This window comes from Xiphophorus maculatus, chromosome 11 (genome assembly GCF_002775205.1).
Source record: "Xiphophorus maculatus strain JP 163 A chromosome 11, X_maculatus-5.0-male, whole genome shotgun sequence".
Classification (NCBI taxonomy): Eukaryota; Metazoa; Chordata; class Actinopteri; order Cyprinodontiformes; family Poeciliidae; genus Xiphophorus; species Xiphophorus maculatus.
The window spans coordinates 9,311,706-9,326,616 of record NC_036453.1 but is presented as its reverse complement, the minus strand read 5'-3'; the positions used below and the strand labels follow the sequence as shown (position 1 = coordinate 9,326,616).

The 14,911-nt window shown below is 36.7% G+C and overlaps 1 protein-coding gene across 1 annotated transcript in view; it reads right to left on the bottom strand.

Moving 5' to 3' along the window:
- Positions 1-14,911, bottom strand: part of LOC102226906 (AT-rich interactive domain-containing protein 5B-like) — a 57,753-nt gene that overhangs the window by 27,555 nt on the left and 15,287 nt on the right. The window contains exon 2 of the mRNA XM_023342440.1: positions 463-615. Within this exon, the coding sequence (XP_023198208.1) occupies positions 463-615 (153 nt within the window). The remainder of the gene's footprint in view (positions 1-462; positions 616-14,911) is intronic.

Below are 14,911 nucleotides of genomic sequence, written 5' to 3'. Positions count from 1 at the left end.
TCTGCATCCAAGAACCTTCTCCATTGTGTTCTACTACTCTTCTATTCCTGGCACCTTCACTCTATTATTAATGTATCTATAATAGTGGCATATTGACTCCTGTAGAACAGGACAGAATGTTCACAGATTGTTCTTTTTTTTTTTAACAAGTATGAGTATGAGTAAATGGGAGTAATGGTGAGTTTACTGCACTCAGTATTTTAGAATTGTTACAAACAATAAGCTGCTTCAAGTAACTTTAGTTGACTGATTAAAAAAAAACTGTTTGAACTGGGGTGTTTTGAGTTCAACGTAGCATCTTTGTTCTTCGGTCTGATGGGAGTCAGACAAGACAAGGTTTCAGAGCTTTTTCCAACACCAATTAGCTGCCATGAACAATGCACTCTCCCTCCAAAGGGAAACGTCTGAATATGTGAAGCAGCTTCAATAAAGGAGAGAGTCTGGATTAAAAAGGATTCTCACCTCGGCGATGCAGACGGGATCCTCCGGCCCACATTGGATAAAGTAGAACTCGCCAAGCTTCCACACCTGGAGCGGCCCGTCAGGCTGAGCTCTGCTGCTCACCGACTTGTAGAAGGCATAGCTGCCTCTCTGGCAGGAGGGAGCACCCACCCACTGAGGAGGAGGAAGACGACAAAGAGTTAACATGGAGCTCCACTCTTCATCACTTACCAATGTGAACAGCTCTAGAGCAAACCAGAATGCAGGGGCTCTTATGGTTTAAAACAATCTGCAGGTTTCCAGAAAAGTTTTGGTTCTTTTCCCGTTTAACATGTGTGACAACCATAACTCCTCGTTTTATCACAAAATAACTAAAACGATCCGGAGGGTATGACTGTTGATTTTTGTTTGGATTTCAAACATTTGTTTGGCAAACTTGAAACCTCAGTGACATTAGAAAATGTAAAAAAAAACACAAACTCCATAGACTAAACATGAGCAGAGCAAGACAAAATTCATGTGTCAACTGTATCCTTAGAAACTGAAATGCGGCAAAAACATCCTAGATCAAAAGAGAATCTCTAAATGACTCAAATATATCTAAAACTAAAAAATTTCCTACATAGTAAAGTTAGAATGTTTACATACTTACAGTTTCAAATCAATGGAATTTTCTATTGTACAGTTCTTGCATTTTAAACTTATTTTAAAGAAACGTCACGGAAACTACAGAAGGCAGCAGAGCTGTGCCTCTACCCCACCTATTGCTGTGCACTGCTGGTATTTGTTTGGTTGCAAGGAAGTCTTGGCTGGTTAGAAATATTTCTGGTATCCAAAAACAGAGCTATGTGAAGGAAATGAAACTGTAATGGGGCAAACAATTAGCAGCAAGTATAGTGAGTTCTTATTTTTATGAGCTCACTATGAAATTGTATGAATGTTTGTATCTTGAATGTTAAGGGACTTTGGATGGAAATTAGAATTTTGCTAAATCTTACATATTGACAACAACAATGTACATTCATTAATATGGACCGTCCTATTTAAATAAAATCAATTAAATAAATTAACTAATAAAATAAAATAAAATCAATTAATCGATGAGCAGCTCCAGTCAGCTACTCATCGATTACTTAGCAAAGTTAATAGATAACTTTGCTAACTCATCAGCTAATAGCTCGTTCCAGTTTTGTTACTCCATGAAAATTGGAACCTTTTGATAATAACATTCTGCATTATGAAATAACACAAATGATTCAAAGAACATCCATATTTGTTCTATTATTTCAGATGCAGTATTAATCATTTTTGATTTTTTTGCTACAAACTGAAACAATAATACACATCACAGTCCAGTTCACACAGGAAAGAGTGCTAATGTGATATGGGCCATGACATCTAAAGAACTCCACACCAAAGTAATGCAGGAAAAGTTACCAGAAATAAAATGCCATAGCTTTAAGATCTGCTTGCATACTTTTAGTCAGCAGCTAAAAAAACATTTAATGTTTCCTGTAATCTACTAAAGCATTGGAAAGCAGGTAGAGAGGTAAAATAAAACCATCCCATTTTATATGCATAGCAACGCCTAAAATCATAGTTAAACACTCCAACAGGAGGCTAACAAGCACCAGCTGGTGTTTAAACTGTGTAACAATTGAGTGGTAAACACACCGTTTTGCATTTGTACTTTGTAAGAAGTTATTCTGCTTGGGGGTTTTTTTTCTGGCCTTTTATTTTACCTAGGGTTCAGACTAAATTAACCAAAACAAACATATTTTTTATTTCCAACTATCTTTATAACAAGAGTGATGCCTGGAATTTCAACATTTTGTTCAACATGTGATATGAGGCACAGTTTTGTGCCATTTATATGAACAATATACAGTATATACAGTATATATACTATATATATATATATATATATATATATATATACAGGGGTTGGACAATTAAACTATATATACTGTATATATATATGAACTATATATATATGTATATATATATATATATTTTTTTTTTTTTCATGTTCAAGAGAAGTTCGTACAGATACATCTCGCTACTTGAAGGCCTCCTCTCTAATCGTCTCTCAATGGTTTGTTTATCCATGTCTGTAATTAATTGGATCACTTTCTGATTAAATAAGTGAAAAGAACCTAAACATTTGAAATTTGGTTACTTTTCCTGACATACAGAACCATAGCCTAAAACCTGAAATTGGTACTTAAGCAGAATTTAGAACATATAAATGTGTAATTAAAAAACTATTTCTCACTTCACAAGGCAGAATGGCAACCATTTAAAAACAAAAAAAGCCAACAGGCCTACAAAGTTATCAGTATTTCAAACTGCTGAGGAACAATGACATTAACCTCTTGCTGTGACCCCCTAAAATACTTTGTAGGGTATGTTCAAACAGAAATTTTGCCAATTACATGCAGCAAGGCAGCAGTTTCACATTTTATAAACAGCTTTCTGAACAGGAAATTGTAATATATTAAACAACTCAGGGAGGAAATGTTAAAAATTAACCCCTTCCACTGTTTAGGCTGACAAGGCAGCTCCACATCCTTTCACACTCACTCTGAATCTGTGTGTTTCAACCTTTATTCAAACTGCCTGAACGCCATGACATGCAGAAACCTGTTCCATCTGAATCACCCGCGTGGGCTTTTCCACAGAATTTCTTAATGTGGGGATTTAAAGAAAAGAAAAACATGGCACAACTTGGAAAAACATTTAAGCCCTAAAAGGAAAATCAAACCAATAAAATGTTAAATATAATATTCAGATGGGTTTTTTTTTTCATCTGGAATAACAACTCAAAGGCCACAGTTTTCCAGAAACATGTCATAAACTTATGAAATTAAGTTAATCATTCAGAGTGTGTATTGAGGGCGATCCAACATGTAAATTCAGGGACTTAGTCTGAACCTCTTCTTAATGACACTGCAACCATGTGACTAAAGAATTTACAAGCCTTTATAGTGTTGGTTCAATCAAACACTAGTGCTAAGTTTTAACTTTCTGAATATTTCAATAAGTTTTATTTTTATGACACTTTATATGAAGAGAAACACTTCCAGTCACTTCCAAATATATTTCAGTCATGACAATCATTCACATTCAATCCAATATCAAGGCATAAAATACAATTTGATGATAATTACATTTCAACCACAAGCTTAGCTAATGTAAACACGACATATTTTCATGTTCATGGCTTTCAAACTTAAATTGTAGGCTGCGGATGTTGTCAGAGAAAAAGCCAAGGCAACTTTATTTATATAGCACCTTTCAGCCAAAGACAATTCAAAGTGCTTCTACAAGAAAGTAAAAAAAAAACCCTGAAAGGTTGCAGCGTAAGCTGCCAGATTGTACGTCCAAGCCTGTGTCACACTGAGTGACATTTTTGTTGAAATCTGATAAACATTGTGCAAAATAGAACCAAGCATTTTAGGTTATTAGCAGAATCAGGGCCTTTTCATATTAAACAGCAATGAATTGCTGGATAAAATACATGACAAATGGATGGAAGGTTTAAAAATTAGCTTTTTAAATAATTTTCTTATTGAATGGGTAAATCCGTTTTATTATTAGACGTTTACCACTAAGTGCATCACATTATACAGATTGATTACCCACAGATGGAGGTTTGAACGCCTTAATTTCTGTTAATTTTAGAATATTACATTAGACCAATCAAAAAACTATTTTTAAAAACAGAAATGTGGGCTAAAAGAAAAGAGAAAAGTAGGCTTAAAATACTTCTTAAAGGCTGCCATTTTTAAAAGGTACTTTTGAGCTGACAAACGAGAGTCATCTGGATATATATTCTAATTTATTGAATATGACTGTTTGTTAGTACCCCACCTCTCCCCTGGAACATTAGCTGGAGATAGGCACCAGCCCCCCTCCCAACCACACTAGGGACAAGGGTGTTAGAAAATGGATGGACGGATGGACTGTATGTTACCAGTTTAACAGAAAGTTTTATTTGCTACTAAGCAACAAAGCAAAAACATTCTCTATTCTTCTATGTTTAGGATGCAAGAAATAAATAAATGAATATCCCTCTAACACAAAAATAGTAAAAATACCTTTTATTAATAGATGAATTTATCAGAAAGAAATTGCATGTTCAGTTCTACGCAAGAGGAAAATACAAGCTATGTTTGATTGTTACGTCTAACGAGGTTGAGGACGAGTCTGATTCAACTGCCAAACTCTCTACCCACTTCTCCAAAACAAACACAAAGGGACCCTGTGGCAACTACTAAAACTGACATAATGCTTCATTTCCCTCTTTACTCTCCTAGAACTAATTATTACAGCTCAAAATATGCAAGTTTAACAAGCTCTTTTGCCGCTGAAAAAAATGAAGATCTCCCAAAACAGAGTTTTAGCATTTTAAAATCAAAGCCAAAAACATTTGCAGGTGTAATGCAAGACATACTGTAAATTAACTGACTTTGGGAATAAAGCTGATCGAAACATGAATTAACACAATAACACTGCTTGGCCGTAAAAAAAAAAAAAAGATCAGAAGAATATCAGATTTTTGGTTCAAATTCCATTTAAATGACTTTGATTCTGCGGGTCAGCAGGTTTCATTTACCTTCACTAAAACCATCATTTCACAACTGCTTTCTGTATTTACTCAAGTTCTGCAAAAAAAGTGCAACAAAACAGGAGGAAATTTGTAAAAGTTGTAAACCTCTTGTGTGTATGTTGCATGCATAAAAAAGTGACGTTTATAAAATAAATGTGATTCTGATAGTGAAGAGACCCTTTCACTAATTCTACATCACTGATAACATCCAACATCTTGGGTAAATCTTGATACATTTGCAAATAAACTTGCTTCTAAACATATTTGAGGGCTATGTAAATTCCCCTTTCATCTGTCACACTTTTTTTTTTAAAATGACAAAATGGAAATCCAAATATTTCATTTGTTTCTTTAAAATTAGAAGAACATGCAATAATAACTATCAGTGAGTTGCAATCCTCACACATAGAGGGCGTTTTCATCATTGCTGGGGATTTTAACAAGGCCAACATGAAGACTGTTCTCCCTCACTTCAACCAGTATGTGGATTTTCCAACCAGGGGAGTGAATACTCTAGACTTGGCCTACACCAACATCAAAGAAGCATTCAGAGCAGCCCCCCGCCCCCACCATGGCTCTTCAGACCACCTATCTGTCATGTTAATTCCTGCATACAAGCCCCTGCTGATCAGAACAAAACCTACAGTGAAGCAGGTGAGAGTGTGGACTGAGGGGGCCATGGAGGCACTTCAGGACTGTTTTAAGTGCTCTGACTGGGAGATGTTCAAGGCAGCAGCCACTTACAACGACCAGATCAATATCGATGAGTACGCCTTGACTGTGTCAGCCTACATCAACAAGTGCACAGAGGACGTCAGCATCACTAAGAACATTATCACCCGGGCCAACCAACAACCCTGGATGACTAAGGAGGTACGGGAAATGCTAAAAGCACGGAACTCAGCCTTCAAGTCTGGCGACAAGGAGGCACTGAGGACAGCGAGAGCCAACTTGAACCGTGCTATCAGGTTAGCAAAGCGAACCCACAGTCAGAAAATACAGGAGTTCTTCCACGACACCAGCAACACCAGGAGTATGTGGCAAAGCATACGGGCGATCACAGATTACAATCCATCCTCCCCCCTAGTGGGCGAAGTTGATGCTGACTTTCTCAACGGACTCAATAACTTCTTTGGGAGGTTCGAGGCACTGAACAGTACTCCGGCAAAAAAAACTGTTCCCCACCAGGAAGAGGAGGCACTCTGCCTGGACACAGCCGATGTGTTGAAGACTCTGAAAAGAGTCAACCCACGGAAGGCCCCAGACCCTGACAACATACCTGGGCGGGTGTTCAGGCAATACGCAGGTCAGCTGGCTGGTGTCCTAACAGACATTTTTAACACCTCACTGGACCAAGCCACAGTGCCAGCCTGTCTCAAAACTGCCTCCATCATTCCGGTGCCAAAGAAACCTCAAATCACCTCTTTCAATGATTACCGGCCTGTGGCACTGACTCCCATCATGATGAAGTGCTTTGAAAGGCTGGTAAAAGAACACATCGTCTCCAGACTCCCCTCCACATTCGACCCGTTCCAGTTTGCCTACCGCCGAAACTGCTCCACTGAGGACACCATCTCCTCCACCCTACACCTGAGCCTGGCTCACCTGGAGGAGAAGAACACTCATGTGTGGATGTTGTTCCTGGACTTCAGCTCAGCGTTCAACACAATCATCCCACAGCATCTGGCAGGAAAACTGGGACACCTGGGCTTCAGCACCCCCCTGCGCAACTGGCTGCTAGACTTCCTCACTGACAGACCTCAGTCAGTCCGGATCGGACAACACACCTCCGATGTCATCACCCTCAGCACAGGCTCCCCTCAGGGCTGCGTCCTGAGCCCTCTGCTGTTCACTCTGATGACACACGACTGCGCCCCCAGGTTCGCCACCAACCACATCGTTAAGTTCGCGGATGACACAACGGTGGTGGGCCTCATCAGAGACGACAACGACCTGGACTACAGAGAGGAGGTGGAGCAGCTGGTGGACTGGTGCAGAGACAACAGCCTGATCCTGAACGTTGACAAGACGAAGGAGATGATCGTCGACTTCAGGAAGAACCGGCCCAGCCACGCTCCACTGCTCATCAACAGCTCGGCTGTGGAGGTGGTCAGCAGCACCAAATTCCTGGGGGTGCAAATCACTAATGACCTGACCTGGACTGTGAACACCACGTCTCTGGTCAAGAGGGCACAGAAACGCTTGTATTTCCTGCGGAGGATGAGAAGAGCACACCCGCCCCCGCCCATCCTCAAGACGTTCTACAGAAGCACCATAGAAAGCATTCTGACCAGCTGCCTCTCTGTGTGGTGTGGAGGCTGCAGTGCCTCCGACTGGAAGAACGTGAGGAGAGTGGTGCAGACAGCAGAGAGGATCATCGGGGCTCGCCTTCCCTCCATTCAGGACATTTCATCCCAGCGCTGCGTGTCCCGAGGCCGAAACATCGTCAGTGACCCCTCACACCCCCACCATGGACTGTTCTCCCTGCTGCCCTCTGGAAAGAGGTTCCGCAGCATCCGGTGCAGGTCCACCAGGTTCCGAAACAGCTTTTTCCCACTTGCCATCAGACTGCTGAACTCTTAACTGGACTGCACTTAAAATCTGGTCTCCACTTCATACCTTGCACATGTACAGAGCTAAGTAACTTCTATTTTACTGTCATTCCTGCACTTTATATTTTATATTTATATTCATATTTTATATTGTATTTTATTTTATTCTGGAGTAACCTCATAACATTGGAACCTCAAAACATTGTTCTGAGCCGTATGCAACGAAATTTCGTTGCATACACCCTGTGCATGCAAAATGACAATAAAGTCAGTCTAAGTCTAAGTCTAAACAGCTTCACTTAGGAAACTGTGCTTTTGAGTGACTTCTTGCACATTTTTCGGAACTATTCACAACATGCAAAGAACATGAGATAAAGCCGCTACCACGTTGGAAATTATGCACAGTGAACCAACAATTAGGTTGCTTAGTCGAAAGAAAATATTTTGTAAAATTATTTTTGAGGATTATCTTTTGGAATACTGTCTGCTACTTTGATTTCTTAAGGTTTTTATAAGCAGAATTATCAGATTTTATTTAAATTCATCTCCACATACAAGATTAAATGGATGTCATATGAGTTATACACTTTTTTCTATTGAAAAACCTTTTTCAGCTTTTTCATTGTTGGCTTAAAAAAAAGTTTACATTTGTTTTATTTAAACACACAACATGTAATTTGGTGTTTTTCCATACAATATGTGTCCAATTATGAAAATAGTTGGAGATTTCTTCTGTCTGTACTCATTACATCCATTTTATTTATTTGGAGATCATTACATTCTTTCTACAAATATTTTCTGGAATAATAATTTTAAACTCAAATTTTAAAATGGAATTATGCAAAAGAATGTTTTCATTGTGTCAGAAAAAAATGGTTCAAAATCAAGTATTTTTTGAAGAGAATACCAAATTGTTTGGTTCTAATGAGGAGTGATTGATATCAAATGTATTTTTTAGCTGCAGATGCATCCTTTGCTACAATGTATTAGGCATAAAAGGCTTTTTAGGCAAAAAGGAATCCTATATTGTTTCATTTTAGGCAATAAAATGTTAAATTTTCTTCTTTAAAAATTAATTTACATACGTTTGTAATGCATTTTTAATATTGAACAAAAAAAGTGATTAAAGGAAAAATAAGCAGAATGTGCCAATATTTTTTAATCCGATTAATTGATTGTCAGAATAATCAACAGAATAATTGTTTACTAAAATAATCGTCAGTTGCATGCTAGTTGGTACAGGATAACGGAGAGAGATCTACTGATGGCGTAAATTAGACAACTTTACATGAATGCTCAACTCTGTAGTAGTCTCAAAATATTAGAGAAATCATGCATAAGTTTATGAATTTTCTAAATATGATTTTACACAGGAAAAATACTGTGTAACACAGACTGCTCTTTCCCATAGTGTGCCAGAATCAGAAAGACTTTTAAAGGGTCCTTTACAGTTATAACCTGCTTTTTTTATTTTTAAATAACCTTGTATAAAAAAATGTAAAATCAACACTTGTTATATAGCACGTGAATCACATCAACATTCCAATAAACACATAGGTACGTCATACATCAGCCAGCTGCTTTTTGTTATTACTCTCACATTAACAACTCAGATTCACCAGAGCTTAATTTTTATGGCAAGTGTTAGGCGACAACTTCTGATTAGTCTTATCATACGTACTAAGAGGCAAAATATCATGGCAAAAGTCAGCAACACAGCTGATTACAGGCTTGGCAGCAGGCTGCTGGAGAAAAGTGGATTCAAGCAGAATGCTTTTTTGTTTCACGCAACAATGTTGTCTGTCCATTTCAATTATAAAAATTTGTTTTTCTACACTAAAGTTTGGCTCAATAAAATGCCAATTAGAAATTGCTCCAGCACAAAATTTTATTAATATTTGACTGTAGGTCACAATCTTTCGTGATCACAATATATATACTGAGGAACTCATTTAGTCAAAATCATGAATTGTTTAAGCAATTCTACATCTGAAGCCAGAAGAAACATGTTGGTGTCATTTACAGATGTGATGGCTGCAGTTACAGCCACACAAATGTGGTAATATTCACTCTCACCACACGCAATAAGTTCATTTCACTTATATTTGGATTTCTTTAAGTTTAGGATTTAATTTACAGAATAACTGGTTTTGTTTAGAAAGCAACACATCACAGTGTATTCTAGAATAAGTGCGCACATTTTAGTTTATATTGTTGTGTTTTGCTTGATTTAATCTTTGTTTTGTTTCTGAGTTTAAGTGCTGGCTGCCCAATCCTTAGGAGAGCAGAGAGGTGGAGAAGGGGTGGAGCAAGCCAGCTGAGACTGCAAATTGGTTCACACCATTACTCATCATCCAGAGGGGGGGAATGGGATTTGCTATGTTAGTTTCAGTTAGGTTTCTGTGTATTTTCCCCTTTGTGTTTTGTATGTGGCCTGATCAGCCAGTATTTAAGTCCCCTTTTGTCTCTGTTTGGAAGGTCTGTTTTTTGAGTTAGTCTGAGTTGATGTCTGTTACTTTGACCTCTTTTATGGGCCCAAATTTTGTCATTTTTTCTATTATTTACCCAAGTTTTGTTTTGGGTTAAATAAAAAACAATTATTTTTGACTTTGAACCGGTGCCTGGCTGTTCCTTAACTGCTTGGTCCATCACAACAGATTACTTTAAATCCAAATCCCACAGGGGTATGAATAATTTTGGTCTTATCAGCATGTTGTTATTCAGTAGGGGAAAAAAAAACACAAATCTCTGCTCAGACTTTACGAATCAGCTGTAATCCAAACCCATGTAAGAATTTGCGAACAATTTGTCCTGGCAGTTGATAATTTAAATCATTTACTTCCATCGGAGTCTCCTGTCTGATCATGTTTTATTTAAATAAAAACAGATAACCAGGTAACCATGGAAGCAAGCACAGGTAATACAGACCTCATGTTGTCATGCAACATAATGTTACATTTCTTTACACTTTTCTATTGTTTGTCAAAAACAGAAACCAGGGGGCAACAAAACAATATATTTTTATTATTTGGTAGTTTCGACCCTTTGTTTCCTGCTGAAGACTCATCTTTTAAAGATAATCAAGCTGATGCACAGAGAAAGCAGCACACATGCTGTTTTATACGGAACACGGCTGACAGGATGGGCTCAGTTTTTACAGCTCCACACTGCAGCAGCCGCAGAAACGCTGCTGTGGCTTAAACTGAAATCCATCATGCCGCCTCAGCTGCTCTGATCTCCTGTTTGCAGCTAAAAAAAATAGCAAAAAAAATGTGAGTCACAGAAACTTCACAGTAAACATAAAGAATGTACCAACAGCTGGAACTGGCCTAAAATATTAAACTGATATTTGAAAAAGATAAATATAACTGATTGCATGATCATTTTTGATTTAAGGTTATTATTAAACTATCGTCATGCTGCATAAATATAAGCACTGACCTTCTACAGGAGCTATGAGGTTTTTAAATGAGTGGTTCCGTCTAACAAAAAGCAGAAATATCCCATTTAGCTCTTATTCATTGTACAATAAACTATTTAATTTCCCAAAGTGTATTTGGTTCCGCTGTGACCCATTAAAATTATTACTGGTTATATGCCGTTTCCAGTATAGATCAATACAAAAAGAAGCATAAATAAATTATTCTATATAGAAATAAATATGTAATTTTGAAGAGAGCTTTTTAAGATTGGATTTTCAGAAACAGCAGAATTTAGTAGTTTTCTTTATATCAAAATGAAAGTACATTTAATCTTTTTGGAATCTTGGACTGATCCCAAAGAACAATAACTTGAGTTTGTCTACTTTGGCTTAATGAAGTTCTGACTATTTCAAATACATATTCAAATTAATCATTATACCATGGACCTTTGGTATTCACAGGGATCACGGAAATAACTAAATACTTGAGACACCCTCTAAAACACACACAATGACCTATAATAAAAGGTCAAACACCTAATATACATTAATATGTATTAAATGTATGTCATTTAGCAATATGCCAAGGTATTTTCTTTTGAATATGTTTTACGGGAAAAAAAAATTATAAAAATATAAAAAACTTACAAATTTATTTACATTTGAATAGGCAAGTTATGTTCCACAGAATTACATTGCATTAGATGCTTAGCAAACAGTAAGATCAAGGTATGTGACATGCCTGGAGGCTTCAATGGAGACAATCCTCAAATACTTTCATTTTCTGTTTTATTAAAAACTACTTCCTCCATTGTGAAATCTGAGGTGCATTTTCATGATTAATGTTTGCTGCATTTACTTAAAAAGCTTAGTGAAAATAAATTTGCATGTGGTAAAGTTAGACCTGTGTGAATTAATTGTATATTAAAACAAATTTAATTTCCATTTGCATAGTTTATTGTTTTTCTCTTTTTTCTCTCTCTTTCTTCTAAAAACTAGATGACAGAAGTTTTCAGGCTGGTGCATTGATCTCAACAAGCCCTTTTTTCTAAAGGACAATTTTGTTTACAGAGCCTTTATAATTCATTTTATTTCTTGGTTTTGTTGCTTTGTTTATTTATTTTGGATATTTAAAATGTGTTCCAGTTCCATTATTAAATCTTCATTAGAATTTAAAGTTTATTGATCTTTGAGAAGGTATTCTTACATTATTATTGTAATACCATTATATTATTTGAAAACAACAATATTATCTTTTATTGCAATAACTACTGGGACAATTTATCAGTCAGCAACAATTTATCAGACCTAATTGTAGTAGTAAAAATCAGAATTGTAGAAAAGATAAGATCCCAAAGAAAACTTGAAATCACCAATAAAAGCCTGACTGAAACCTCTTTGTGTAAAATATTAGAATGTTAAGCCTAAATTCAGGATCTGTTTGTTTCTAGATGCTTCTTGTTTTCAGCTTAATGTAGAAAAAAACAACAAATCAACTAAACTGATCGCAAAACTTAATATTTCATTCACAGGTTAAGTTACTTTAAATAGAAAAAGGTGTCAATTCTTACATTTGAGAAGCTCAATGCAAAAATACAGGGAAAATTGACTTAAATGTCCAATTAAAATAGATTAAAAATAGAAATATTGTAGAAGTTCAAGGACCTGTTGGAAAGATCTAAAATCGTGTACGCTTATATGAACTGTGATTAAAAAGAACAAATATTTATATTTTATGATAATTGATGTCTTTTCCATTGATCAGCCAATGCCTGCAACTCTGAATTTAGGCTTCCTCTCAGGGGCCGCACAGTTTTAACTGAGTTTTTCTTCCATGTTAAGTGTACAGCTATAAATCAGGCAGAGGTCTCTTTCCCCCAGCTTATTATCCACATGAAATAAAAGACCCAGTGTATGAGTTGAGGGTGTGGTCTACATTGGAGAAGATTTACCAAACAAAATGCATATAATTTATTTTCTCTGCTTTCCAGCCCAGAAATAGTCGGCAGGGGTGTGTATTTCCAAACTGCAGCTTCTCACCAGCAACCAGTCGTTCCTGTTCTGCTAGTAGTTGCCGTGACGTGAGCTTTCACCTCCTCTCTGCTGTTTAAAGGCTGAATATTCTCAAATTTTCACTCCCCTTTCTCCTCCTCCAGCACACCCTCCCCCTATTGTACCCACCACAGGCTGCCCTCCCCCCAGCCCACACCAGCCCTCGGAGCGCTGTGAACCAGCTGTGGCAGGCCCTGGATCAGTTTTACAAAGATAAGAATAAAATATCACAGCAGAGCAGAGACACTGTGTAAATCAACCTACATTGATTTATTTATTTTTTGTTAAAATAAATGAACTTCTAATAAATGACATCACTGTGATGCATTCAAGGACCTGTGGGAAAAATCAAGCGCACAAAGAACTAAATGACTACGGTAAAAGATCTCAGTGTCGTTTTTCTATATTCAAACTAAACATTACTCTTGCATACAACTGTAGAAGAAATATTAGCAAAGGTTAAAGAGTAAAAAGTGAAATTACAGAGCTGCAGTAGATGAAATTAAACACAGGGTCTCTATGAAAACTTTATGGCTCCATCGTAGAGACATGCTGACGATAAAACAAATACCAGACCAAGACAAACACCAAACACCCACAGAACAATTACAGCAACATTAACAGTATGAAGTCAGAAAACATGAGAAAAACCAAAATGACTTTAAAGGATTTAGGTTCAAATCCTGCTTTAGGAAATCTAAATTTTAAATATTTAATTTAAAAATGTGATTAAATAACTTGAACTTGAGAGTGTTTCAAGATTAGTCAAAGTTTATGTTTTATTTTAGATGCACCAGACATTAGAGTTGGCATTGTTCCTTTATTAATTCAGTTGTTGATTGGCAGATCAACATACTGTATATATAGATATATAGATTTTTAATTCCGCACTCATTCACTAAATCCATCAAAAGTAAGAAGAAGAAAAAAATCACAATTTTCAGTGTAGAACCCTTTTAATCTAAAACATGTCCTTTGATGTGCTTTATTTAAAAATAGAAATCACATAAGGGTTAGAGTTAGACTGATATGAAAATTTGGGACGAAACAGATGATACATAATTATTATATATATTTTCCTATCATTTCAACACTCAGGGAAAAAAAACCTTCGCACTGCTGACATTGCTTCATTTTAGGGCTGTTGTAAACAAATATTTTAGTAATCGAGTAATCTATCGATTATTCTTACAATTAATCGAGTAGTCGGATAAAAAAAAAGATAAAATAAAACATTGGTAAATCTGGCATAACACCAGTGTTATTATAAGATATCAATATCAGTCCAATTTTTCATTGTTGAGCATCCCTAACAGTTACTTTTTTGTAGTTTAGAAAACTAACCTGTAGCAATAATAGCTCACTTTCTAAGTTCACCTGAGGAAAAGTTACACAAAGATCTGAAATTATATTCAATTTAATAATAAAGAGGCAGCCTCACAAATACTCTTATAAAAAATGTCTATGCTCCAGCTTTTAGTTTATGTATTCATCTTCAGTCAGTTTAATAGATGAACTCTCACCTTGCCCCATACCTGTCAAGCTTTGGGTTTGAGAATACGGGAAATGAACAAACAAAGTAAGATGGGAGTAGAGGGGAGGAAATAAACCAGATTCCAGGCGAACTTAAGTCTGAGGGGGAAAGACGACGAACGTAAGAACAAGGGTTGAGGGGGTGAGCAATACGGGATATTTACGGCAACTTCGTTCGTCACACTCAGAAACTCGTCTACCAGTCATGTACCGCCACCCGTTTGTTCAGACCAGGATGATATGAAATTTATTGTGCAGTTCGTCCGTAAAGCTACACTTACAGTATAAACATCAGCTACT